The sequence below is a fragment of the Ochotona princeps genome, chromosome 3 (genome assembly GCF_030435755.1).
Source record: "Ochotona princeps isolate mOchPri1 chromosome 3, mOchPri1.hap1, whole genome shotgun sequence".
Classification (NCBI taxonomy): domain Eukaryota; kingdom Metazoa; phylum Chordata; class Mammalia; order Lagomorpha; family Ochotonidae; genus Ochotona; species Ochotona princeps.
This window is the reverse complement of record NC_080834.1, coordinates 104,672,309-104,699,285: the sequence shown is the minus strand read 5'-3', so window position 1 is coordinate 104,699,285 and position 26,977 is coordinate 104,672,309. Positions and strand designations below refer to the sequence as shown.

Below are 26,977 nucleotides of genomic sequence, written 5' to 3'. Positions count from 1 at the left end.
AAGTCTCCAAAATACTAGGATTCTAATTTTCCCTTATAAAGCTGAAGAGCCATAAAAGGTTAGCCTAAACTAATCTAAATTGGTCATATCCAGAGAGCTCTGGAAAATCTCCCTAACCCAAAAATATCTTCCCTGGACTTTTAATAGGAATCTAAAATGTGTTCATTTGAAATATTAATATCGAGAGTAAATACGTTTTCATTACTGATAAACTCAGCTTCACACAATAAAAGTCCAACAAACAGAAAAAGACAAAACTACATATTATTTATTAAATTAAGGTGGTGATGGTGTAAATGATGTTTTCCTTGTAAGATTTCCATTTAGAAATATTCAGCCAGAAAAATAAAAATAAAAATCACTTATAAAGACTCTGATTCTGAATCACTCTAGCAGGTAAAGCCTGAAGAAAATCTTCAAGTAGAATAAAGAAAATAAGAGAAAGCCTAAAACTCAATATCTACTTACCTGTTAATGAGTATTTATTGTGGGGGGAAGGCATTTTATCTTACATAAATGGCATAAAGCTAGTACCTGAAGAAGGAAGTCTTGGTCATAGGATCATTTCAGGGAACTGACTTATTAGCTATTTATTACAGATTTTGAAAGCCAGAGGGATGGGACAAGCCTGGCATACTCCCTAGGAAAGATCACCCTGGATTAAGGCACCTGATGAAGGGAGAAGATTGCAGTAGGCACCAGCCGGAAACGGCCACAGCACAAAAAAGGGAGAAAGCTGAGAGTGCTGGCTGCACCTTGCACCTGTCAGCGATGATCAGTGCTGGCCCTGACTGTTGGCGAATGATTTTGAAAACCCAACATGAGCTACTAGAAAGTGTTGTTTATCAGAAGTCAAGAAATATTATGTAGCTGATGAGAGAAATGGACAGATTACATCCCTCCCCACTGCCATACTAAACAAAAATGCTCAAGTCCTATGCGTTTCCTCACAATCCCTCACTTCGATGAAGATCAAGGCAGGCACTTTTGAAGTCCTCTCTAGTCTCCAAGGCTGCTCATGTCCTCCTTCCGTCTCTTGCATTCCAAACCCTAAAGCCACATTAGACTCCAGGGTAAAAGTTAATAGCCTTAAGGAGTCAAATTCATCTTTAAAGTAGTGTCCAAGTTGTTAAAGAAATGGTTTGCGGGCCCGGCGGCGTGGCCTAGAGGCTAAAGAAATGATTTGCTCCCTGCCTTCCTCTGTCTAGACTTCACAGAATACAGATTTTCCTCCCCACTAAAGAAATATGACATTGAGAAGGATCAAATGAATCCATTCCAGTGAGTTTCAAAAACACACTATTAACCTATGATTTTCAAAATTGTTTTCTTTCCAAGACTTAGGTTTTCACAACTGATCACTTTTTTTAGGAAGCTCGGATTCTCACAGACGCTACATTTTAGTCTGGGGCCCTGATACTGCTTGTGGTAATGGTCTTGTTTTGTTCCTCTTCATCCTGGCAAGAGAGTCTGATTCTAGAACACAATCTAACACTTTTTCCTTTTCTTTAGTCACCTTCCTGGTCCTTATACCCCTATTTTTGGCAGGGGTACCTAACTCCCTGCTTTTTGTATCCATATTTATTTATGTTCTGATTCTCTTTCTCATTTAATCCTTTCTAGACCTTTCAACACTGAAATGTGAAATTTAATGGTTTGGCTACGTAACCCCTCCACATACACACACATTCATAAGATGTTTCCCCTCCACTAGATGGTTCTAAGAATTTAAAGCATCCATGATTATAGCCAAAATATGAAGTCATTTGCTCCAATTTCCTATGTTTTTAAATCAAGTGTGTTCCAGACAATTATTTCCTATTCTTATTCAGTATTTGTTGTGACTCTCTCACAGATTACTATCGCAACATGAAAACTTACACTATGTGTGGACTAGATTAAACCATACAGAGGGCCGTGATAAGGACTTTCCAACCCTACTCTTCTTCAGAGTTGTGGGTAGAATTGATAGCACTTTTTCAATTTCTCTTTTGTCTTTGTGTGAACATACTGGAATTACAACCTCTGACAAAGGTAACATCCCTTTTGTAGTGGAAACAAAAGGAGTGTGTAATGAATTGCTTAAGATTACATTGCATGTTTAGATGATGAAATCCAACTGCAGCTCAATTCCTTTATTTTCTCTCATTGGACCTAGTCTTTCAATACGACAGTATTGACTGGCGTGTTCCCCCAGAACAGGTGCTTTGGAATACAGTCTTGCTACTGCTTTTAGTTCTTTAGACTGAAAAACAACTATGCTATAGGTCAAGGGAATCAGATATGAGACCATCATGCCCAGGATCTTAGGATGAGCACTGGAGATGATCCATACCACGGTGGCACTAAAAGAATAAAGGGTCCTTGGATTTCTATGAGGTGCTAACCCTTCTCAAATTAACTACAGCTACCAAAGTGGCAGAAGATGAATTTAGTTTTATTTGCCATTTCTCTGCAAAATTCTCGGCCTGAAAGGAGAGAGGAGGAAGGCAATTTTTAAATAATTCACTCCTGTGGATTGTATGAGAGTGACATTTTAAAATGGATTTTCAAAATTTTTATAAAGACAAAAATCAGTTCGTGCAGCAGTGGTATGGTGCTAATAAGTGTTATCTTTCTGTCACAAACCCTAGCACCTTTAGTTGCTCTAAATAGCAAATTATTGGCTTTTTTCTTCCCTTTCCCTTATTTTGCTTTTGTTTCTCATTTGTCTTTATTTTTCAAAAATAAGATTATTTAAGATTACTTATGATTTTGTTTCTTTTAAGAAATGATATAGTACCCAGATTGGCTGCAGAAAATATTTAAAATGTGTGCTTTTCAAAGAATGATCAGATCATTTATTCATCTTTTAGATTAAAATGACTATATTCATCTCAATTATTTCTGCCAAGGACTACAAAACTAATTTTACTCTTTCTAAAAATTAAAATAGCAAACAGTTTGTATAAGGTGTTGATAATTACCTATATTATTGTACTGCTGTGACAGATGTTGGCAAAAAAAAAAAGCCTAAAATGCCTACAGCTGTGCACTCCATGACATCTAGTTTATACTCAGACAGAAGGCTAACAGATGTTCTGAACTGTCACTTTGCCTAAATGTTTCTAAAGTCTTTATAATTCACTAGGGTCTGGTTTGGTTTCACAGAGGTCCTCAGAATTTGCATCTGTGATAATTAATGTTGAAGACATCGATAAATCAACCCTTGTGTTTTCCCTCATCTTCAACAAATAGATGTCAGTTTATATACGGATTGTGAGAACTGTTTATATACATCCTATTTGTAATTATTTTCTCTTAAATACAGATAGATCTGTGTTATCAGAATATCTGTAGTTTTGTTTGAAGCCATGTTGCAGGCCAGGAACTCCCCCCATTTTTTCTTTCTTTTCTTTCTTTCTTTCTTTTTTTTTTTTTTTTTTTTTTTTTTTTGATAAATTTCATGTGCCTTGGAGATAAAGTGAAAATAATTTCCAATGACAATTTCCAAAAGTAATTTTTTATAGTGAATCAGAAATGTTGCATGCTTTTTACTCAGCATTGTAACAACTCTTCTCATGGCAATAATTATTCACTGTGCAGGCTCTGCCAACAGTGGGATACACAAATGGCATCAGAAAGTACACAGCACAGCTTCTCTCCCTTAACACCCTGATACTTCCTTCCTCCACACATGCCTTCAGATCCCTCATACAGCATTACTGCCCTGTGCAAAGGCCGCCCAGGCCTTACTTACTGTTGCTCTTAATTTTAACAAGCTGGATTCCTGTAGTACACTTGCCTAATAGTTTAAACATTCTGTTAACAATCAGGTGTTTGGCCTATCCTGTTTCTCCTCCATTCTGTATAGAAATATAACTCCAAATAGTACATCTTTCTGGGTTTGTTTCTAAATTAGTCCCCACACTTAATTATGAGGATGAGAGGGATGCCTTATTCCTCTTTGTTATAGGCTAAGCTCTCAGTAATCCCAAACAAAAGAGCCAGTTCTGGAAGATATAGGATTTGCTAGCAGGATTATGGTCTCATAGATAATGATGTGCAGTCAGCAGAAGCGAAGCTTTATTTTAATTCAAATAAGCTAGTAAACAAACCCCTGACAAGTCTGCTGGTGAGAGTAACTGGCTGCTGTTGCCACATTGGCAGCTAAATTATAGAAAATCTATTATACCCTGTTCACCATATGTTTAATTTAATACAAGATACAAATTAAACTATCCACAGTGCCTATTAAAATAACAATACTTTTTTATATTCGAATGTCTTAAATAATTTCGACTGACCTTTTAAAGGGCAGTTTCGATATAGGTGATTATCTGGGGAGGAAAGGTAGTTAATAGAAAGGAAAAAAAAATTAATTGCCTTTTGAGAAAACAAAAATATAAATGCTCACTGGTTTGCAGTTGTTAATAAGGTTAATTAGCAGGCATGCATTCTATTATTACTATATCTCCCTCCCACCCTTTTACGATTCTGAGGCTGGAATTTTAAGACTGATAGTTGAGTTATTAGTCAAAGCTCCTGCAAAATCATTACGTGGATCAGCCCAGCCTGTGGGCAGCCTTAAACTCGATGCCAACTGAGACACGTCTTCAGAAAGCTGAGTTTGAGCACTAAGCCCAACTTCGGTATAGGAAAAGAGTTGTACATTTCTGCCTCATGTCCATCTTTCCATAGTCAAAAGATATCAAGGAGGGCCGGAATTAAGAGACTATCTCCCAAAGAAACTAGAGAGAGAAAGACAAGACCACACACAGTTCACAGCCAATCTCTTCCTGTACCTACAGCAGTCAGCAGCCAGGGATGCCTCCTGGACTCCATCTGAACTCGGTCGACAAGATTCCAAAGAGCCAGACTGGATTTGAAACCCAGATCTACTAACTCAGCTGTGAAGTCACAGAAGATCCCACTGAATCCTCCTTCACACTGCTAAAATATAAATGAGAAGGAGGAAGGAACGGGAGAGGGCAGGAGGTATAATCATGTAACCCTAGAAGATTACTGTAAAATACCTGGTTCATGATAGATATTCACTAAAGGTCACTTCCTTTCCTCTTTCAAACTCAAGGAATAGTGTTGCTCTTTCTTTAAGGATGAAAGAAATATTAGGAGGAGGAATTGGAGGAGAAGGTGTAACTAGGGAATCTCCTTGGAGTCAGTTTGCCTAGGTCATGAACTCCATGTCATATGCAAAAACCCAAAATGGCATGTGCCTTTTCTCCCTAAATTCACCACAGCATTAAAGAATGGATCACTTGGCAACCCAAGCCAACTGTCACTCCTCAGGCCTGGGAAATAGAGAAATACTCGCCTCATTTCTGGATGTCTTTTCAAGCTTTGCCCAACATATTTTGCCTGGAATCTGCAGGTGTGTTCATACGGTTGCGATATGGGAATTTCAGCTCCAAGGAGCATACACCCAGCAGATCCAACTATGATACTAGTACGCAAGGTGTACATTTTGAAAAAAATCTTCAGTTTAGATTACTTTCGAAGTGCAGCAGATATTAGTATCTTACCCTAAGAAAATGCCTAAGTTAACGTATCTCAGACTGATGCAAGACACAAGTAGATTGATACAAGAACACAGTGGTGGCAAAGTTACTCCAGACGGACACAAAGCACACAGCCCACCGTTTTCCCCTCTCTCCACCGTCCTTAACTCAGAGGTTGAAAACTAGAGACACTGCCATTTCGTTCAAAATACACTGTATCTATGCATAAAGAAACTTAAATTGGATCACAAGCTAAAAAGTTTTGGCATCTTCAAAGTAATTCTCCGAAAGCAAATACAAGTAATATTTTCTATTCGCGAAGATAAAACAGGGATATCTGTAGAACTTCATTTTATATAGAACCAGAAAATCTAACGGATGGAAAAGCCCGCAACTGCCATGGCTTCTACCTCCAGATTTCCATTTGGCTATCAAGCGAACTCTTCTCTACCCCGTTGTCAATGTTCACACAAAACAGACCGCAAGAACCTCGGAGTGATCCTGAAGGATGAACAGGACGGTTAGCAAGCAGTGCGGGCTATCTGCCTGGTTCCGCAGGCAGGTGGTGCTCACCTTCACTGTCCATAGCGAGCTAACCTGGGTGCAGGTCCCATATGAGAGGTCCTCCCCACTCCTTCTGGGCCAAACCTCACTTTTGGACTTCCCCTGTTGGAATTCCTGAGAGGACCATGAGCCAGTCCTCCATGGAGGACCCAGGCTTGCTCTTCGACACGCGGTTGCAGCACCACCAAAAGCCACACTGCACTCCAAACAATTCACACCTCCAAAATCACCTCAATGCTTAGGTCCAGAGTCCAGGTCTTTGCCTGCCAGTCCACCCGCATCTTCAGGCAGCCCATGTGCCAGCAGAAGCATAGGAAAAGGTGCGTAGTCCCCATGTGCAGGCACCCCAGGCACCTCGGCTTGCATCGCGCAACACCTGGACCAGTACCACATGGAGGGACCTGCCGGGTCCCAGGCCAGGCCAAGCCATGCCAAAAATGAAGGCCTCACGGCCCTACGCCACAACTGCGGCAACTTGGGCAATGGAGCACGGAAAAGTGGCCCGTGTGGCGTGGCCGGCTGGGGACCAGGGAACCCAGCCCCACGAAGCCCCGCTGACCTGAGCTTCCCCTATGTGCCTCCCGTGAGGCTGACGGTCTGGCACGGCCCAGGACACCGCCAAGGCGGGACCGACTCTGAAAGGATTCTCTCCACCTGCACCTCGGGTTTCTCCGGACCGAGGACAGGCTAGGGAGGGAGGCCCGAAGGCCGAGGCTCCCATCAGAAAACTTATGCCAGAGGGTTCGGACACCGAGGTTTGCGGGTCGGTGGAGGAGGGGGGCAGTGCTCTCGGGTTCGCCTTTTCGGATCCAGTGATGGCCGAAGGGGGCGCCTGCAAGGCTGGTGGGAGCCGGTGTCTTTTGGGCATAACTGGGTCGTGTTCCGCAAGCCGCCGAGGTTCCCTAACCCGCACCCCTAGCGCGCCCGCAGCCCCCGGGGAAGCACTCGGGCCTGCGCAGCGCCGCGTCCCGCAGGGGCGCACGGCCCGGAGACAGGCGGAAGCGGCGCGCTCGGCCGCCGGCCCCGCGCCCGGAGCCGACCAGGGGCGTCCCCAGGGACCCTGTAGACCACGCCCGGGGCTGGAGGGCGCGGCCCGAGCCCACAGAGTCCGATTTGTTTCCACGTGGCGAGGGTAGAAGGTGACCAGTTAGGGAGTGATTGATAGCTTTAGGAATGGAAAGCCAGAGCTTTTCGCGGCAGCCGGTGTCCGAGGCGTGACACGATGCCACTACCTTTGGAACGCGGGTGATTGCTGTGGTCATTGGTTCGCTAAGCTTCCGGACCCTGATCGTGCGTACCGGGTCTCCTGAGGAGCTGGACTCGCCGATTTAAAACCCAGTTCCAGTGTCCCTCTTGCTAATCCGCTAGGTTGTCTGCTTAAAGCCTATGTTAAAAAAAAAAAAATCCCCTCTCCACCTTTGGCACTCCCTGCCTCGCTTCCTTCCTTTCTCCTCTCCTTGCCTTTCCTCCCATCTCTCCTTCAGCAATCAGCTTCGTTCGTGTTCAGTGTCACTCACTAACCGACATTCCAGAAGAGAGGCAAGGTGGCTCAGGCCAGGCTTCCCTTTCTCAGGCACCCTTAACCGCCAGTTAATCAGCTTCCATGGATCCTAACCCTGGCAGAAACCCGTTTGCATCTTTTGGTGGCTATGTGTTGGCTCCAAGATGCTGGCCACCCGGCTCAGTCTGCACCCCTGCATCCCCAAAGTCTTTTCTTTTTTCTTTCTATTTTCTTTTCCTTTTCTAAGTCCTTTTCCAGTGGTAAACAACTGCTTCTTGATTCCCTCAAATACCAAGAAAGGTTTATCACTTTGGGCCTGCACCTTGCATGGCACATTGTGCTCTGTTGTTGTTGTTGTTATTGTTGTTGTTGTTTTTAGGGTAAAGATTCAGGTCTCCCCCCTATCAGGTGGGATGGTCACCGCAGTTACAGCCTTGAGGAAACTTCTGGAGACCTGCCTATTTTTCAGGCCCCTCACAGGCCCCACACACTGGAAACGTTCTTTGGGCTAGAGTTGAATGGATTCTACTCAGTGAAACTCCATGCTGACTCCAGGCGGAGTGAGGCTTCCATGGGGCACCTTCCTGATTTACAGCCTTACACTCAGCCCTGCAGCCCCAGCAGAGAGAAGATAAGAGTTTAAAGGCTTCTTTCAGTTTGTTATTTAAAAAAAAAAAAAAAAAGGCAGAAAGCAGCTGTTATCAGATTGGAAAATCCTTTATAAATTTTGGTGCTCAGGCAAGATACAACACAAAGAGTGCAGGAAGAGTTTCTTTTCTTTCTTTAAAAAAAAAAATACTGGAAAAAACCATGTGCACTCACCTTCCCTATCCACTTTTACCTGGCAGGACGTTGCTTCACCTGACCTTCAGTTTTTGCATAGTGTCCCCCAGTGAGTCACAAATCCTCAGCCTGCCGAGTCCCAAAGCTTTCTCTGGTTGCCTGTGTCCTGTCTCACTGTTACTTCTAAGTCACTGCCACTCACACAGGCATACAGAGTGTGCACAACTTTTTAGAATATCGCCATGGTTCCCATTCCTTTCACACTGACATTAGGCTGTTTATCCTGAGATTAAAAAAAATGCAAATCTTGAGCAACAACCAAGTGAAAATGTGTTTAATGCCCTGTTTTGTTTTTCAGGTTCTGTAGTCAGGGTTTTAATTGCTGTTTAAGCAGTAATTCTCCTTCTATCCCCCCCACCCCATCCCTTATTACATGACTCCTGACAATTTGCAAACCAAGTAACATTGCTCTCCAGGGGGAAAAAAGAAGTTGGGATCCATTTTCTTCAGTGAATTCCTTTCAGTGTTTTCTTTTAGTCTGAACAATCTGTAGGGAGAAGAGGTGGTGGTGAGGGGGAAGAAGTTGGGCATTGGGCAGAGATTGAAAGCCCAGTGAAAACTTGTTTAAAATGAAAGCCATTCTTGCAGACAAGTGAGGCCGCACAGAGCACTGGTCACACTGGTCATGCAGGTGGATTACTCTCACTCTGGGCTACTGGAGGCCCAGGGAACCAGGGCACCAACTTGTATAGAAAGGTAGACAAACCTAAGATATCCCCTGAGCACATCCTTACCTAAATGTTGAATACTCTTTCCAAGTCGATAAGAGACCTCCCCTGAGTTAGGAGGAGAGAAGGGTGTTCCCCAGGGATGGAGGACGCTGGGTGGCTGCTCACAAAAGCCTGAGGGGAGTGGGCGCTGTGAGCACAAGGCCACAGCCACCCATGTCATGGCAGCGTAGCCATCAATGGATCCGTGCAGTTAGCTAAGGATGAATGAAGGAGAGCCACGTGTGGGGCGTAGGGCGTGCTGGATGCTCCAGAGAAGCCTTGTCCTGCCCCTCCCCTCGGGCTGCATCTGTGTTTTCCGGGACTGGAGGCCTGAGCAGAGGAGAGGGCAAGCGTGGGAGAAAAGCATGCTAGTCCCTCACCGGCACGAGGGTTCAAAGGCTGAGGAGACAGTCTCGAAATGAAACGTGTCCACCACCATCCGTGTGTCTGGCTCTGAGAGTAGGCGCCACCAGGGTGCGGCGAGGGAGGCGGGGGCAGGAAAGCCCCACGTTCCTCAGCCGCGCTATCCTGGGTGGCTCCTCTTTTTCCTCCCCAGCCCTCCCCTTCACCCATCGATACTAGCCAGAACTGAAACTCTGTTGCCTTCGCCTGTACTCAGGATTTGATAAGGTTACTACACCATTGATACAATCACAGATTTTTTTTTTAAAGCCTCCTCAAAGAGACAGATGTTTGGGCTGATTAAGAATTGAGGAGGGAACCTGCAGCTGCACCAAGGAATAATCTATTGGACAAATATTTTAATAAAAAATATGAAGAGATCAGCCCGACCTTGCAAGGTCTTCTGCTTAGAAAAAAAAAAAATCTTTATCAAACCCCTATTCTATGGCTTCAATAAACAGAACCCATTACCTCACGGCATCTTTTGTTGGCCCCATACAAGAGAGAACAAAATGGTTATTCAGGGGAACGCTTTCGATTTTTATTGTGGGTAGCCTGCACAAAGAGCCATGTTATTGTATTTAAAAGAACCATCTGTAGCAGAAACAATGGCATCAAATTATCTTTGAATACCCACTGAAAAAACATAAAGCTTTTTTTTTATTCTTCTTCTGTACGGTGGGGGGGACAGAGCAGTGTTAGGATAACTGACTTTTTTGTTGTTCTCTGGGTGCATTCTTCTAGCTCCCCCCCTCTCTCTCCCCCTCACCCTCTCTTCTCTCTCTCTCTCTCTCTCTCTCTCTCTCCCTCTCCCTCTCTCTCTCTCTTTTAAAAAATCAGCCATTTGGGGTTTTAAGCCATAAACGATTTTTCTTGTTGCAGGGGATTGCAGTGGCAAAGCTAGGCTAGGTCTTGGAGGCTGGTGTGAGGATGCGGGTGAAGGCAGGAAGCTGATGGAGAGACTGGGGGGAAGAAAAGCCGAAATGGATTCACTGTGCCTTGGATGGAGGAGGAGAGGGGAACTGCAAGCTCCTTCAACTCATTCTGTCCGGTGAGAAGTGATCAAGCTTGGGCTGACAAGAGACTCAGGGAGCCTTCCCGTGCTTTGCTTTTTTACCTGCCAATCAAACTACTGCAAGACAACACCCTGATCTGGCATGGACATGTAAGTAGCTTGCAACCCAACTTTGACATTCACTGCTAGGTCACTCCTCCCCCCCTCAACACACACACACACACACACACACACACACACACACACAATCTCTCTCTCCTCTCTCTCTTTCTCTCTCTCATCTCTCATTTTTACTCACTTTCTCTCATTCTGGCTTTTTTTTTTCTTTTGACCTTTAAGAGATCAGGGGAAAAAATGATTGTGTATGGAAGTCATTTTTCAGATAGGCAGATTTAAATCTGAAAGCGTTCACTTTGGGAATTAAGTGCTGATTTAGATTTCTTTGGCAAATGCAAAGATGGAAATCCATTTTATTCTCCTCTAAACAGTTTTAATACTAAACATAATTAATTGCCTTGCAAGACTGTATTTCTTGTTGCATGAAGAATTAAGAAATAGATCAGTGGGCTCCCAAAGAGAGGATCTAAAATGAAAGACGCAGGATTCCAGCCTTTTAAATGCATTTCACTCCTACAAAGAACCTTTTCCAGGTCGATGTTCCTTAGCATGGAAAGGGTGCGGAGGGATGGTTACTGACTGAGAGTTGTGAATGTTGTGATGGTGGTTGATGTGGAGAGGGTTTGCAGAAACAGAGGAAAGAGACATGGCGATACCTTGTTCTTTATGAAGCTGACATAGAGGGAGCCAGAAACGCCAGAGGGCAGGATAAGCAGGAAATGTTACCTGAGAGTGAATGAGAGCCTGGTGAAGCTGGGAGCTGGGAGGGTTTCCATCGAAGTTATGCAAGGGGGTGTAAGGGCTTGCTCTCTGGTGCCCTCTGATGGCAACGTGAACCAGTGTTTTAGTTTCATATTTCTGCACTACAAAAAACAACTGGTTTTTTATTGTTGCTGTTGGTTTTTTGTGTGTGGTTTGGTTTGGTTTTTGTTTTGGTTTTTTTTTTCTCCGCAGGCTTAGAAACTGGAGATTATTAGTAAATTGATGCCTTTTGGGCCAGAAACGTATGTCTAAGAGTTGTCTCCCTGATCATCTCCCACCTCTCCCGAAATCTTATTAGCCTAATAGAGGAGGAGAGGCTAATGACAAATTAGTTATGGAGGGTGGCCCAAGCCCAGTGAACAATTCCGGGAGAGGGATTCATTTCCTACCTGAACAGCATTCCGACTCCTCTAGTGTACCTGAGAGGTGCAGGGGGTGGAGTAGGAAGGAATCATTTGGAAATTGCAGATTCTGACACGAGCTCATTATAATACAATTTAAAGGGGGCTCTTAGGAACCTCTGGTATTGCGATGTGTGCTGGTCAGGGGGCTTTCTTCACGCCTCCTTTTCCTTTTTTTTTTTTTTTTTTTTAATTTTTCTTCTTTCTTTTTTTTTTCCTTTTTAAAAATTTGGTAGATAAAGGTTAATCTTGGGCTGAATGATAGAGCTATGATTGACAAGGAAAGGTGTTGAGGGCAGGTCGTGCTGCCTTATTTACAGCCCACTGCTTGCTGTAGAGTCTTTGTTAGGACTGGAAAGCTAATTTAGCGCTGATCAAAAGCACCACAGAGTTAAAGGACTGGTAATGACTGCTAATTTCACTTCAGCCTCATGCATGCCCAACTGTTCTAATTAAAGACACGCTATTTAAATACAGGTGAAGGGTGGTGGTGGTTCTTTTTTTTTTTTAAGTTGGGATGGGGGTGGGCGCATTACCCCTGTATTTAGATTTCGTCTTATACTTGGGTGTTCTGTAATCCAACATCAGCTTTTTTGCTTGATCATTTAGAGCAGTTTCTTGTCACATACACCTGGCGTGACAGAATCGGCAGCGTGAGACGTTGTCAGTCACAGGAAGAAAAGCTCTCCAAGCTCTCCATGTGGAAAGGAGTTGGGGGGTAGAGGAAGGACGCGGAGGAGTAACTTCTGGGGGGGTGTGGATTTTAAATATCTGGGGGTTCTTTCCCCCACTCCCCGTCCCCAGTCCAATGAATAGAAGAACCTTCGGTAAGAGCTGAAAGTATTTGAAACTTGGGGCAGGGCGAACAGGCCCAAAGGGATTCATGTCAGCTTATTTATTTATTCCTTCAAGTACTTCTCTGCAAAGATCATGCGAACAGATGGGGAAATACATTTTTAATTAAATAATTTCTTCCCTACCTCCCCCCACCACCACCACCAACACACACACACACACACACACACTCAGAGCGGCGGTGCTGTGTCGGAGACCTTGTCATCTCTCAATCGAAAGGAGTTTCCTTATGAGCACATCAAAGCCTTAAAAAAAAAAACTTTACATTTCCGTAGTTGGTTTAAAATTGATAACCCCCACCCACCCTCACACACACACAATTAGCCTTTAATCTCTTTTTATCCCAAAGACGAAAGCTCTGTCCTCGACCCCGCCGGCGGCTCGCGCCTTCCGGGGGCTGGAACCCAGCGCGGCTGGGCAGCGGGCAGTGGGCAGCGGGCAGCGGGCAGCGGGCCTCCGCTCAGCTCGCGCCCAGCGCCCCCTGTCGGACACCGCGGACTGTGCCCAGCGCCAGGCCTGGCCACCGCTGCCCGCCCGCAAAGGGCTTGGAGAACACTCGGAAAACGGGTGCGGGTGCAAGATTTTTGATACCCTGAACAGCTAACCTAACTTTAACTAAATTTTTTAAAAAGTCAAGAGGAGATAATACAGTGTCTTCCCTCCCCCCCCCCATTTCAACTGTCCCCTACGCTGGTTTGACGGGAAGGTCAGGGGAGAGACCTTTAAAAGGCTCTGGGACAGTGACACGGAGGCAAAGCAAAACTGTGCGTCTGCGGCCTGGAGAACTAAGCAAAGATCACTTGACCACCCCCCCGCACTTACACACACACACACACACACACATACACAGACACGCACGCTTTGTAGTGCTCATTTCGGAGGGTGGGGGGATGCCCTTCAGAAGACGCTGCTGCTTGCTAGCGTGACCTGGTCAGCACCATCTTTGAGTACTCAGGAAGTGCTGCACGTCCTGGGAGGGACTCTCGGAGTACACGGGTCCACCGGGCTCCCCCATCATACACACACACACACACACACACCCCTCTTTTATTTCTTCATTTCCAGAATGCCATTCAGACGGGGAGTCTCTCTCAAGAGCAGCTGTCCCATCCCCCAAACCCAGCTCGCCCAAAACTTTGGCTCCGCAGGCTGGCAGTGCCATCCCGGATGTTTGTATAAGAAACAGGTCTCATCTCCGCGGTCCCGTTTCCAGGGAAGGTGTGCCAACGGTGGCAGACGGAGCTGGGGGGAAGCAGTGTTTTTGGACACTTCCTGAGACTAGCCCGCTGCGTGAGAAAGCGCTTTGCAATTTCCACTGGTCGGCCAGGAAGGGCAAGGCCTCCGAGTCATTCCAGGAAGATAAAACTACTCAGGACGTAGTGTCTCCCAGATGTGAAACCCTGGGGTGGAGCTGGGAGGGCAGGTGGGATTGGAAATGAACCAGGAGGTGTCTTCGGAAGCCCACCTTTGGAGATGCGCTTAGGTTTTCAACCCTAAGAACTTGAGCGTTGGTGGGCTGGTGTTTGAGTTTGCCTATGGAAGGATGACTGTCTAATTTTTCATAGCCATTGCCCCCCCCCCTTTTTAAATTGTTACTACTGTGGCAATGCAAGCTTTGCTCGATGCTGTGTGCATTTCTGCCCACCATTCCAAGTACGCGGACCCAACGTTGTGGTCTCGAGACGGGCAATGCGGCTCAGCGCTCTGAGGTGCCCCCGTCTGACTCTCAGCTTAGGGTCCTTGCTTAGGAGGCCCAGTTGCATAGAGCGCAGAAAGAATCGAGGCTTCTCGGGAGGAAAAAAAAATAAAGTAAAATCACAAATCCGAAATTATAGCGAAAGGACGGGCAAGCGGGATTCCCCGGCCACGGCTCCCCATCCTCGACCCGTTTTGCTCTATCAGAAAAAGGCTTGTCCCGCGACAGGAATCACCAAATACGGGCGGAGAACCGATGCGAACCGAGGAGCGGACGCGGCGCGGACCGCTCCGGGTCGCAGGCTGCGCGAGGGGCTCTTGTCTCCCTGCGAGTGGGAAAGGCAAAGCCAGCCAAACGCGGGAGAAGACCCACCAAAGGGGGAGGCGGGCCGGTTCCTCGGCATGCCCCAATCTTTGCAACAGGTCAGCGTCTGGGCGACATCGGGGGTTGGGGGACCTTCTATCCCCGGGGGGCTTCCACCTGCGCGCAGGCGGGAGGGCGGACGTGCACCAGACTGCGGAGAGCCGGGGCAGTCAGGCCACAACTTTTCCAGGGCTCAAGGAGAATAACACAGCCACCCTCCTTAGGTGAGAAGAGCTGAGCAAGTGGGTGGCCCTAGCCTGAGCAGGCCACCCATCTCTCCGGGGTGGGGGTGGGGGACGTGGAAGCTCCGCGGTCGCGGGTGGCTCCAGTCCCACGCCCCGGGGCGGCTCGCAGGCAGGGCAGCGCCTCCTCCTCTGGGGGCCGGAGAGGGGGCCAGCGAGCCACCGGCTGCTAGGCAGCAGGCAAAGCCGCAGCGGCTGGCAGAGCGCCGCGCGTCTCTGCCGCTGCAGAGCGCCTTGGAGGGGCGGGGCAGGCATTTTGGGTCCCTTGTTCCCGGCCTCCAGGCCTGAGCCCTCAGCGGGTTGGCTGGGCGCCCTGTTTTGTAAGTCACCGGCATCGCCCGATTGTGTGGGCGATCCGGGAGGATGGGCCAGCCCGGCTGAGGCCCGTGGGGTGCGTGCCAAGCCCTCAATCTCGTCCTCACTTCGCCCCTCACACCTTTGCCTGGATGATCCTGGGAGGGGGCGGGTGGAAATATCTGCGCCCTCAAAAATCACTGAGTGTGGTTGGAAGCCTCAGAGGGCTTTATAAAGTTTACGGAAAATGCATTCGATTTAAAGAAAAAAAAAAAACACTTAGACACGAGTTTCAATATTTTTTTTTCCTTTTTTGCGCCAAAATGCCCTTATCCTTTAATGATACTTCTCCACAAAATTTTTTCTCGGATCTGCGGGTGGAGAAAAACATTCAACGACCAGCCCCCACTGGTGAAGTTCGTTCTTTCACTTTGTTGTTCAACTCTGGAGATCTCTTCCAGTTTCGTGACTCCAACCCGGAGACAGACAAGGGCACAAGGGAAAACGCCCAGAGGGGCTATCAGGAATTGAGGTAGAGACCCCCTCGCTTCCCTGCCCACTCGGAGCCCCGCAGCTGAGCCGCACCACCCACCCAGTGCGTCCCAGTCCCGACAGGGCCCCGCAGCTCCACGTGCCGGCTGCTGAAGGGTGCTGAAACCACAAGTACAACTTGACACCACTGAGCCCACAGCGCTCGTCAAAAATCTGCGAATTAGGTGCAGAGATTGTCACCGTGGATCATAACAGTTTCTGAAGGACTCATTACAGCCTATCGAGGCAATGATCTCCAAATTAATTGGGGAGGGGGGAGAGAATGGGGAAAGGCGACAAAAATGGAAAGAAGGGTGGCAGGGAGATAAAAGACCCCCAGATCCCAAAGAGCTTTGATAAATTATCAGGCCAGCGATCTGAGAATTCCATTGGGATGGGTTTGGAAGCCCAACTCAACGTGAGCGAGACTGCGAGGGGGGCGCCAGGGGGCGAGCAGAAGTGGGCCTCTGGGAAGGCTGACTTCTCAGACAGTTCTTTGAGGCCAGAAGAGCTTTTGGGAGAGGGCTGCAGATGTCAATGGGAGGCCTTGAGGATGCCGGCCCGCCCAGGCTGGGTGTGCACTTTGATTCTGAGCACTTGCCAGGGCGAGCCGCAGCTGCAAATCTTTGAGAAAAAAGTGGTAATAGTTTCGTTTAGGGCTGATGGTGATTGTAGGGTGCATTTTTTTTTTTCAATGGTTTGCTTTCAACCTCTTTTCATGCTACAGGTGAAAGGCTTTCTTCCTTTTTACTTGTGATAATAGTCCTGCTCCTCACACGATCAGCAGATCTAATTTCTTGCCCAACGTGGTTTTTTTTTTTTTTTTTGCGGGGGGTGCCAGACACCCTCAGCCCACAGAGATTTGGGAGCCCCCATTAAGTCCAGCTGTACTTCTGGCAAAGGGAGCCTTTAGGTGACACGGGACAGGGAAGAAGGCAGTGTTGTGAGTGTGCTTCTTGGATGGGGCCAGACTGGGAGGGGCAGAGGTGCTCCTGCTTGGATGACGCTTGCTCTGGACACGCGGCCCAGCAGGCACTGTGTGGCATCCTTTAACGCGGGTTAAAGGAACCTTAAGGAAGCCTTAGGTCTGTAATTTTCACTATAGCCGAGCTCACGACTAAATGAAATAATCACCATTGGAGAATTTTAAACACTGTTTCCCCTTGCCCCCCAAACACACACATCTACAGATTCATCAGTCCCAGCTACTGAAAAACAAGGAACTCAAAGCAGCCTCATTGTTTGGTGGACTGGTTGAGCTACTGTGGTCCATCAGGGAAATGTGTAGACTCACAAATAATGATTTAAAGGCGCAAAAGGATCCATGGATTTTTTTTTTTCAGTCCACCTGAAGTTCCCAGTGATCTATTTGCTTTTTTGTTTTGGATATATTTTTTTTCTGTTCTCCTAAGTTTTAGAATCGAATTGTAAGTTTAGTGCAACTGAAAAACTTCTGGTGCCTGCTCTTTAAGCTTTTACTTTACTGTCTTTCCAAAAGGGAATTTCTATTTAAAATAATTGGATCATTTAATAGCCACACTAGTTTCTTTTTTTTTTTTTTTTTTTTTTTTTTTTTTGGACAACAACTGCAGTTCAGGGACAGAACTGCTTGATAAATCAGAAATGAGAATGAAATTGTGCAGCATGAATTCTTGCTTCCAGAAAAATCTTAAGCTGGAATACATGACAGATACACACATCTAGGAGCTGCAGTCTGTGTCAGGATGCTGATTATATACAACCCACAGGACATACACAAGTGATTACATATTACTTTTGTGGCTGTAATTTGACATAAGGAGGAAATACATTGAGTTTCCTAACTATTGAATTCTTCTTAAAATGTGTTTATTTCATCAGTGAGAATTAGACGAAAGAGACTGAGTGAACAGGAAGCTGAATGCCAGGCAGCCCTGCATTCCTTGGCTTTCAAGTGTCCTTATAGCTCTTGAGTGAAATTATTTGGTGAAATTGGGTCTGGACTGAAACAGCATTTGTTATACCCTCGTTCAATTGCTATGTGCAACGCCACTTCTGGAAATCAAAGACAAGGTGCGAAAAGAGACAGGCAAGAAGACAAAAATAGGATGAAGCAATTTTAAATTGCCCATCAACCATGTATGGCTACTGCCTCGCCATCTGCATGGCGAGGTCTTAGTAAACAGAGGAGGATGGAGGTGTCTGTGTCATCCAGAAACACTCCCATGATGGCTGCCAATAATCCTTCACACTTCTGAAACCTGGCAAGTTTGGCATACAAGAAACTGAGGGAAATGTGGATGGAGGAGTTTCCAGCAATTTTTGAGAATGGTGTCATAAAAACTAAGGTGCCCCCACTAAGCGTTCCCAGGAGGTAGCCTTCAGAGCCTAGAGGAAACAAACTTTGACAAGGGTACCACTCGGTTTCTGGTTTTCACCCTGACTTTCTGAATCCTGACTTCTTCCAGCTTATTTCTTCTTAATTATCTTGAGTTTGTGATGCTCTGTCAAGGGCACGAGATCCTATAATAATGCATTTCTGTCCCTGCATTTAGCTGGGTTTCTTAAATCTTGAAGAATCGAGCTTTGATCATTCTCAGAGTCTTGGGTTGAAAATGCTCCAATTTGGAGTGACTGAGAATTTTTATGACATAGAGGGGGAAAAGTGAACATAACAAACAAGCCTGTGCCAGACTCTTTGTAGTTCTTGATGTTCACCTATTGGATAATAAATATACGTGAAATTTTATTTCGCCAGATTCATTAGCACTGTCCTAAATTTAATTACCCTCTCCCCTTATTTTTTTTAGCTTTTAAAGTCAGGAACTTTTCTCCACTGGGGATGCTAGTCTTGTTCAGTTGCATTTGCCTCTGACTTACTGGAAGACTGGTAGGACCTCCCTCACTCCTGGGGGGAATCTCTGCTATGGCCACTTTCAGAGAAGATGGTTGGAAGGTTAGCGTCGGTGAAAACGCGACCAAAAGGAAAAAGACAGATCTGCTTTTGGCCAAATCCTGGCTCGCTAGTATATATAAGCAGTTCCAGAATTAGAAAGCCTCTCTGTACATTTTCTTCTATTTGTCTTGCTTTTTTTTTTTTTTTTTTTTTTTTTTTTTTGCCCCATCCTTACGTAATGAAATTAAAACTTTTGGAGCCCACAGTTGACATTTTTCAGAAAATTGAGTTATCAAGGCAGTAATTATTTCACAGGGAGATAAAACTCTCATAGCCCTAACTGTCAAATAGGGCCCTTTTCAGATTTTAATTACAAAATAAAATTAGTCTGCTCTTCCTCGGAATGGTTTGTGAGTGGTTAAACAGAGCTTTCCCCCAATACTGGTGGTCGTCAAACTCTGCTAATTAGCAATGCTGAGAAATTCCAGTTAACAAGGACATTCTCCAAGACTCCGCAGGTTCCCCGCCGTTTGCCTTCATTTCCATAAGAAGATTAAGAGAGGAGGGGAACCCACTCAAATGCAGATGCAGAAAAGGAACGTTTTTTAACAAGCATCATAATAGTAAGATGCTTGGCTAGTTCTCACCTAATTACTGCAAGTTAAACCTCTATTTGCCACTCAGAAGAAAAAATAAGTCTACAGTCCCCTATCTCCACAAAATTGTGAGTTGGCTGCAGTGTTCACTCGGGGACCGGTGGGAAGAGTTCAGCAGTGAAAGAATCACTACTAGATACGCTTTAGCAAAATTGAGTTACACTTTGCAGTTAAAGCTTTTGGGCTTGCATCTATAAAACAAAATCAAGTAGGAATATCCCAGAAGTGATGCATTTTTGGCTCTTAGTTGCCAAGCTTACTCTCAGATGTAGCTTTTTTTTTTTTTTTAACTTCTGTGGAAGTATTCCACTCCCTTTAGATTGAACGTTCCCAGTGTTCATAAACGGTGCCAGTGGTAACATGATAAATTCACAGAGAAGGCAACACACTGTTTCAAGTCTTCCTTTTTAATTGTCTATTAGTATATTTCTGCTAGTGCCGGGGCTGCTTACCATAAGCCACAAACAGAACTGTCCCTGTCATCACTTGGCCTTGTTATAGTTATTATATTTAGGGAGTGGGTGGGTTAGAGTGCTGGACTGGAGGAATAGTGCCTGGTGATCTGATATTTTTAAATACCTATGTTCTTAAAAAAAAAAACTAACGAGAAAAAATTACTTCTGCTATCACAATCTTCTTTAATCTTATTTTCCTTATGCATAAATCTTATGCATAAATGCCAGTCATAGCTGGCTTATTGCCCCATAAGTTCAGTAGGCTTAATTAAAAATAAAGCTGTAAATAAATGCAACCAAATGCTAACACAATTGTAATGTATTTTCATGGCTTATTTATATGATAAAAGCAATTAGCAAAAAACCTAGCCAGCCCCCCTTAACCTCTTAAATGTATTATTACAGAGTTCAGGCACAGACGCATGCATCTGAAAATGTGGACATGCTTTTGTAAATCTTTCCAAGGGGAAAAAAAGAGTGCCTCTTTTACTATTATCTCCTGAGAGAAACACAGTGAGATAAAAAAAAAAAAATGTGCCCCTCTAGCCATCCGTTATTAATATCTATCTTAATAAATATACACCACCATTATAATAACACGAACCAACCCCTCAGTTCTTTTTTCTACAAACTTAATTATTCATAAGCTTCTTTAAGTTTTCATAATAATGCTATTAAATGCAGACCAATGCATGCTCAATCACAAAGTGAATGTTTGGTCTGCCCTCAGCGCCTCCTGGACAATCATAATTCATTCATATGTTGAATCTCATAATTTGTACCTATTTTTTCCCGTGGTTTAACCTCTCACTTATCTCCAAGTTGTATGTACATTTCTAAGTTAAGCAAATTAAATTCGATTCTTATGATTTGGTCCTGTCGCTTATATGATACGTTAACTTTTCTTTTGTTTAGATTATGTGTAATTAGTGTGATCTTCCATTTCTTTTTTTTTTTTTTTTTTTTTTTTGCTTTTATCATTTTCAAACACCTTCATGTGAAGGTAAAAGCTAGAGCCTCAGAAAAATGAATCCACCAGCAGGGGGCGCAGCAGCCACGTCCCTGAAACGAGCCACGCTGAAAAGCCGGTGCCGCCTTCGCTTCCCCACATCGTCTCCCAACCTTTCCTCTTTCCTAATCCCCAGGTCCGTGTTTAGCTTTCATACCGCACCTAGACTTAAACTGTAAGCATGGCTTCATTATGAAAAAAATCAACATACGCCCGTCTCGAAAAGGCCCGTGGCACCTTTCCTAGTTCCCCAAAACTTAGAGCAAAACTAGTTTGGAGGGGGAAAAAAAAGAGAGAGGGCAGAGGACAGCAGGAAGGAGACTGGGGATGGAAGAGGGGGGACTGGCTGGAAATAAGTTTACGAAGAATACACGCAGGATCTCTCTCCCGCAACTTGTTCGGAGTCTGCAGTGGGCATGTTTGTCCCAAGTGCGACATAACAGGTCGGCCTGGCAGGGGAGGGATTGGAGAAGTTAGGGAGGGGTGGTTGTGAGTAGAGCGAGGTTGGTGAGCAAGGAGCCACAAGGCAAAAGTTTTTGTGAGGATGATAAAAGGAACGCGGCCGGCAGACACTGGGACATTCCCTTGGGGTGAGTGAGGCTAGATCAGGGGAGGAGGTGGCGAAGAGTGTTAGCATAAGACAGAAAATAAGTAACCCTGATGGTTTTAAGCCCTTTAGCAAGAAAAGCAATGGCATCAGGGTTTGGTTGCCCCCCTCTTTTTTTTCCTCCTCTACAACCACCTCCCCCCTCTTTGTAGTCAAGTGCATTTTAGCCACAAAGATCCCAACAAGAGAGTGGAAGGAAACTTAGACCAGGCTTTGTTTGACTCCTTGTAGCGACAACAAGAGAAACAAAACTACCTATTTGTAACGGACGTGCTGCCCTCGCTCTCCGCTTTGAGCGCCTACCTATTGAAATCTTTAGGTCGGGACAATGGCAGAGCGGCTAAAATTACCCTCTTGGGTCCTGGGCGGGCAAGATTCCTGAGCCCCTTACCCCCGCCCCCAGCCCATCCGGCTCCCCACCGCCCCCAACGCACACCCGGCCCCAGCGCCCGCCTGCGCCGCCTGCACCTGTGCCTGCCGGGCCGCGCGCGCCCCCTCCCCTCCCGGCGCCCCTCGGCGGCGCGGCTCCTGACCCGCGCTGCCCCGGGGCTTCCCGGCCACCTCAGGAGGAGTCGGCAGGGCTGGAGGGGTGGTGGGGACGGAATGCCAGCCAGAGAGACCCTCCCACCCTCCTAGCCTGCCGCTCGGGCCCTGGGAACTCTGCGTGGGAGGGAGTGCGTGAGTGTGGCCCAAATGCCACCTCCGAGCACCGAGTGCCAGGGCAGGCCAGGAAGTTGAAGTCACCCCATATCCTCAACCGCAGCCCCGCGCCGGTGCTGCCCAGCGTCCTCCCACCCCCCACTCCGCTAGGACACTGGCACCAGTAAAATCCGCCTGCGGGGGGGCGGGAAGGGCAAAGAATGCGAGCATCTCCTTGGCACCGAGCGGCGGAGACAGACCGCGGGGGGCGGGAGAGGCGGTGGGGGACTGCAGGGTCTGCGGGGACCCGGGGGCCTGCCTGTCCTCAACTCTGGAACCGCTGGGAAGCTAGCCAGGAGGGTTCGAGAACTGAAGGAGGAGGCTGGGGGTTGGGAGGGTTAGGCTGGGGGGGGGTCTCCTTCCTAAGTTCTAGCCCGGACCCTGTGCGAGGGATGAGCCTAGGCACCTGTGAAGGCCCTAAAGGGAAGAAGAAGCCCTAGCTGTGTGTGTGGAGGGTGGGATGGGGTGTCTTGGTGGCAGGGCAGCAGGAGTGACAGGACCCCCGCCCTCCCTAGGGCCCTGCATGCATCTAAAAGTACATCTGTAGTGGAGTGGTTTGGAAAGGGTGTGTGTGTTGGGGGTGCTTGCGCACCCCCAGGTAGTCTCGGGGCTGTTCCCCCACCCACTCTTCCTTCGCAAAGGCGCGTGGCGTGACCTGTTGCTGCGAACCGAGATACAAAGATTGCACGGCAGCGGGCGGCCGAGACCGGGGAGACGCCTCCCCCGCACCTCCGGGCCGCCCGCCGCGCCGCCCCTGCCCGCGCCCCGGGCTCCCCTGCGCCCCAGCTCCCAGGTTTCCCTGTCCCCCGACTCCCCAGCTCCCCGGGCTCCCCAGCGCCCGGACTCTCCTGCGCCCCGGCTCCCCTGCGCCCAGACTCTTCAGCTCCCCTGCGCCCCGACTCCCCTGCGCCCCGGCTCCCCAGCGCCCCTGCGCCCCAACTCCCCTGCGCCCCGGCTCCCCTGGGTCCCGACTCCCCAGCTCCCCTGCGCCCCGACTCCCCTGCGCCCCTGCGCCCCGACTCCCCTGCGCCCCGGCCCCCCTGCGCCCCGGCCCCCCTGCGCCCCGGCCCCCCTGCGCCCCAACTCCCCTGCGCCCCGGCCCCCCTGCGCCCGACTCCCCTGCGCCCCGGCCCCCCTGCTCCCGACTCCCCTGCGACCCGGCCCCCCGGCTCCCCTGCGCCCGGCCCCCCTGCGCCCCGGCCCCCCTGCGCCCCGGCTCCCCAGCGCGGCCGCCGGGGCGGCAGGCCCCGCCCCCTTTCATGCAAAACCCGGCGGCGAGGCCGGGCCCGAGTGGAGGAGCCGCCGCGCGCTGATTGGTCGCGAGAAATCCATTTATTCCCTGACAGCCCCCGTCACATGGACGGTTGTCTATTAACTTGTTCAAAAAAGTATCAGGAGTTGTCAAGGCAGAGAAGAGAGTGTTTGCAAAAGGGGGGAAAGTAGTTTGCTGCCTCTTTAAGGACTGAGCGAGCAAGAAGAGGACAGAAAGAAAGGCAGAAAGAAGTTTGAGTCCGAGGCTTAAGCCTTTCCAAAAAATAATAATAACAACAACAATAATAATAATCGCAGTCGGCGGCGGCAGCAGCAGCAGCGGCGGCAGCGGCGGCGGCGGCGGCGGCATCGGCCCGAGGCGGAGGGAAGCATTGCTTTTTTGATCCCGATTCCTGTTCGCTTCTCTCCTCTCTCTCCTCTGTCCCCTTCCTTCCTCCCCTCCCCAAATTGCTCTCCTCCGCCTGGTCTCCTCGCGGAGCCCCGCGCTCCCCAATCACCCCCGCCCGCCTCCCCTCCACCTCCTCCTCCTCCTGCGCCCCCCGCCCGCCGGGCCCCCCGAGTTCCCGGCCGCGCCGAGGGTCGCCGGCCGCCGGCGGGCCGGGCCCGCGCGCACAGCGCCCGCATGTACAACATGATGGAGACGGAGCTCAAGCCGCCGGGCCCGCAGCAGACTTCGGGGGGCGGCGGCGGCGGTGGCGGCGGTGGTGGCAACGCCACGGCGGCGGCGGCCGGCGGCAACCAAAAGAACAGCCCGGACCGCGTGAAGCGACCTATGAACGCCTTCATGGTGTGGTCCCGCGGGCAGCGTCGCAAGATGGCCCAGGAGAACCCCAAGATGCACAACTCGGAGATCAGCAAACGCCTGGGCGCCGAGTGGAAACTTTTGTCGGAGACGGAGAAGCGGCCGTTCATCGACGAGGCCAAGCGGCTGCGGGCGCTGCACATGAAGGAGCACCCGGATTATAAATATCGGCCGCGGCGGAAAACCAAGACGCTCATGAAGAAGGATAAGTACACGCTGCCCGGCGGGCTGCTGGCCCCCGGTGGCAACAGCATGGCCAGCGGGGTCGGGGTGGGCGCCGGCCTGGGCGCGGGCGTGAACCAGCGCATGGACAGCTACGCGCACATGAACGGCTGGAGCAACGGCAGCTACAGCATGATGCAGGACCAGTTGGGCTACCCGCAGCACCCGGGCCTCAACGCGCACGGCGCGGCTCAGATGCAGCCCATGCACCGCTACGACGTGAGCGCGCTGCAGTACAACTCCATGACCAGCTCGCAGACCTACATGAACGGCTCTCCCACCTACAGCATGTCCTACTCGCAGCAGGGCACCCCCGGCATGGCGCTCGGCTCCATGGGCTCGGTCGTCAAGTCCGAGGCCAGTTCCAGCCCCCCCGTGGTTACCTCTTCCTCCCACTCCAGGGCGCCCTGCCAGGCCGGGGACCTCCGGGACATGATCAGCATGTACCTCCCCGGCGCCGAGGTGCCAGAGCCCGCCGCCCCCAGCAGACTGCACATGTCGCAGCACTACCAGAGCGGCCCGGTGCCCGGCACGGCCATTAACGGCACACTGCCCCTCTCGCACATGTGAGGGGGGCCCGCCGGACAGCGAGCGGACTGGAGAAGGACTGGGGGCGGGAGGGGAGGTTGGGGGTGATAGTGGGGTGGGGAGTAGGGGGAAAGACATTTTCAGAAGAAAAGGAAAAAAAAGAAAACCCGGGAAATGGGAGGGGTGCAAAAGGAGCGAGTGAGAAAGCAGCATGGCGAAAAAAACAAACGCACGCAACGAAAATCCTGGTGTGCTGACAAAGAAGAAATTTTCATTACCCACAGCAAATGACAGCCTCAGAGGAGACCACCAATCCCTTCTACGCTCAACGCGAAACCCACGACGCCGACGAGGAAACTTTTATGAGAGATGCTGGACTTCTTTTTTGGGGGGACTATTTTTGTACAGAGAAAAAACCGGGGCGTGGGCGGGCTGGGGAGGGCCGGGGAATGGACCTTGTATAGATCCGAAGGAAAAGAAAACTACACACAACTTTTTAAAAGTTCTAGTGGTACGGTAGGAGCTTTGCAGGAAGTTTGCAAAAGTCTTTACCAATAATATTTAGAGCTAGTCTCCAAGCGACAAGGGAAAAAAATGTTTTAATATTTGCAAGCAACTTTTGTACAGTATTTATGGAGATAAACATGGCAATCAAAATGTCCATTGTTTATAAGCTGATAATTTGCCAATAATTTCCAAGAAGCGGCTTCTGGCTGGATTTTGATTTCTGCAGCTGAGTTCAGGACAGTTGCAAACGTGGAAAGAAGAGAAATAATTCGATTTGGACATTTTAATTGTTTTTAAAAAATTGTACAAAAGAAAAAAATCTAGAATAAGTAACTGGGAAAATTATCTCCGTGGTCTTGTTTTTTAAAAAGGGCAAGAGTTTTAGATTGTACTAAATTTTTTTTTAACTTACTGTTAAGCAAAAATGGCCATGCAGGTTGACATCGTTGGTAATTGATAATAGTTTTTGTTCAATCCCAAACTTTCCATTTTGTTCAGATGAAACAGCAATGACATAAAATTACTGTGTTTGAAATATTTTCTTATGGTTTGTAATATTTCTGTAAATTTATTGTGATATTTTAAGGTTTCCCTCCTCCCGTTTTATTTTTTCCGTAGTGTATTTTAAAAGATTCGGCTCTGTATTATTTGAATCAGTCTGCCGAGAATCCGTGTATATATTTGAACTAATACCATCCTTATAACAGGTACATTTTCAACTTAAGTTTTTACTCCATTATGCACAGTTTGAGATAAATAAATTTTTGAAATATGGACACTGAAACTATGTTTGAGTCTTTTTATTTGGAGGACACTGGTGATATAAAAATTCCTGGGGGGGGATTATAATACTGTGCTCAACCTTGGCAAATGAAATCTTGCAAGCCTTGGTGTGACTGTCCTGACTAGTCCAGCACCATGCGCTAATGTTAACTGCGAACCTAAGCGGCTGGAGGATTAAGTAGTATATTCTCGGGGGAGGGCGAGAGGGAGGGAATTTTGAAATGCTTATATCATTGCTAAAGTAGAAAGGCACCTATTGTAAACCCTTCTCTCTCTGCTTTTCTAGCAATTCGCATAGGCCTGGTGGGGACTAGGACTGAAAACTGATTTATGCCACTTGTTGCCAGAAAGGAATCGATTCTTAAATTTTTCCTGTGGATTAGCAGATGGGGTATTGAGCCAAATCAGAACCAGGTTGGCTGGTTTTGTTTTTCATTTTCTTCACAGCACAATGGTCCTTTGAAACGTGGTTGTAGGGGGAAAATGATGCTTCTTGTATCGGAATAATTGCAAACTAGACATGCAAACTGTTCATCTACTGGTGAGTGTTTGGAGTACTCTGGCCTTGCTATTGTGTGAGAGGAGGAAGCAAGTGGTTTGCTTTCTTTGTCCCTGAACTTCCTAAACTTTCTCCTCTACATTTTTTTCAGTGTAGGGGGTGAGGGAAAGCAAAGAACATCTTGGAAAACTTCCCTGACTTATCACGGATATATAGTTGGGGTTTTTTTTTTTATTATATTTATTTTCTTTTCCCCTTTCTCTTCCTCT

At 47.8% G+C, this 26,977-nt stretch overlaps 1 protein-coding gene and 1 long non-coding RNA gene across 2 annotated transcripts in view; both read left to right on the top strand.

Annotated features, from left to right (window-relative positions):
* The window catches only part of LOC105942150 (uncharacterized), a 665,512-nt gene that overhangs the window by 615,945 nt on the left and 22,590 nt on the right, over positions 1 to 26,977 (top strand). The gene's annotated exons all lie outside the window — the stretch shown is intronic.
* SOX2 (SRY-box transcription factor 2) lies at positions 23,919 to 24,987 on the top strand. The gene has a single exon (XM_058662220.1). The coding sequence runs from the start codon at positions 23,990 to 23,992 to the stop codon at positions 24,959 to 24,961; it is 972 nt and encodes a 323-aa protein (XP_058518203.1). The 5' UTR covers positions 23,919 to 23,989; the 3' UTR covers positions 24,962 to 24,987.

Coding starts and splice junctions, on each gene's coding strand:
- SOX2 (XM_058662220.1), top strand. CDS start 23,990: ATGTACAACATGATGGAGACGGAGCTCAAGCCGCCGGGCCCGCAGCAG.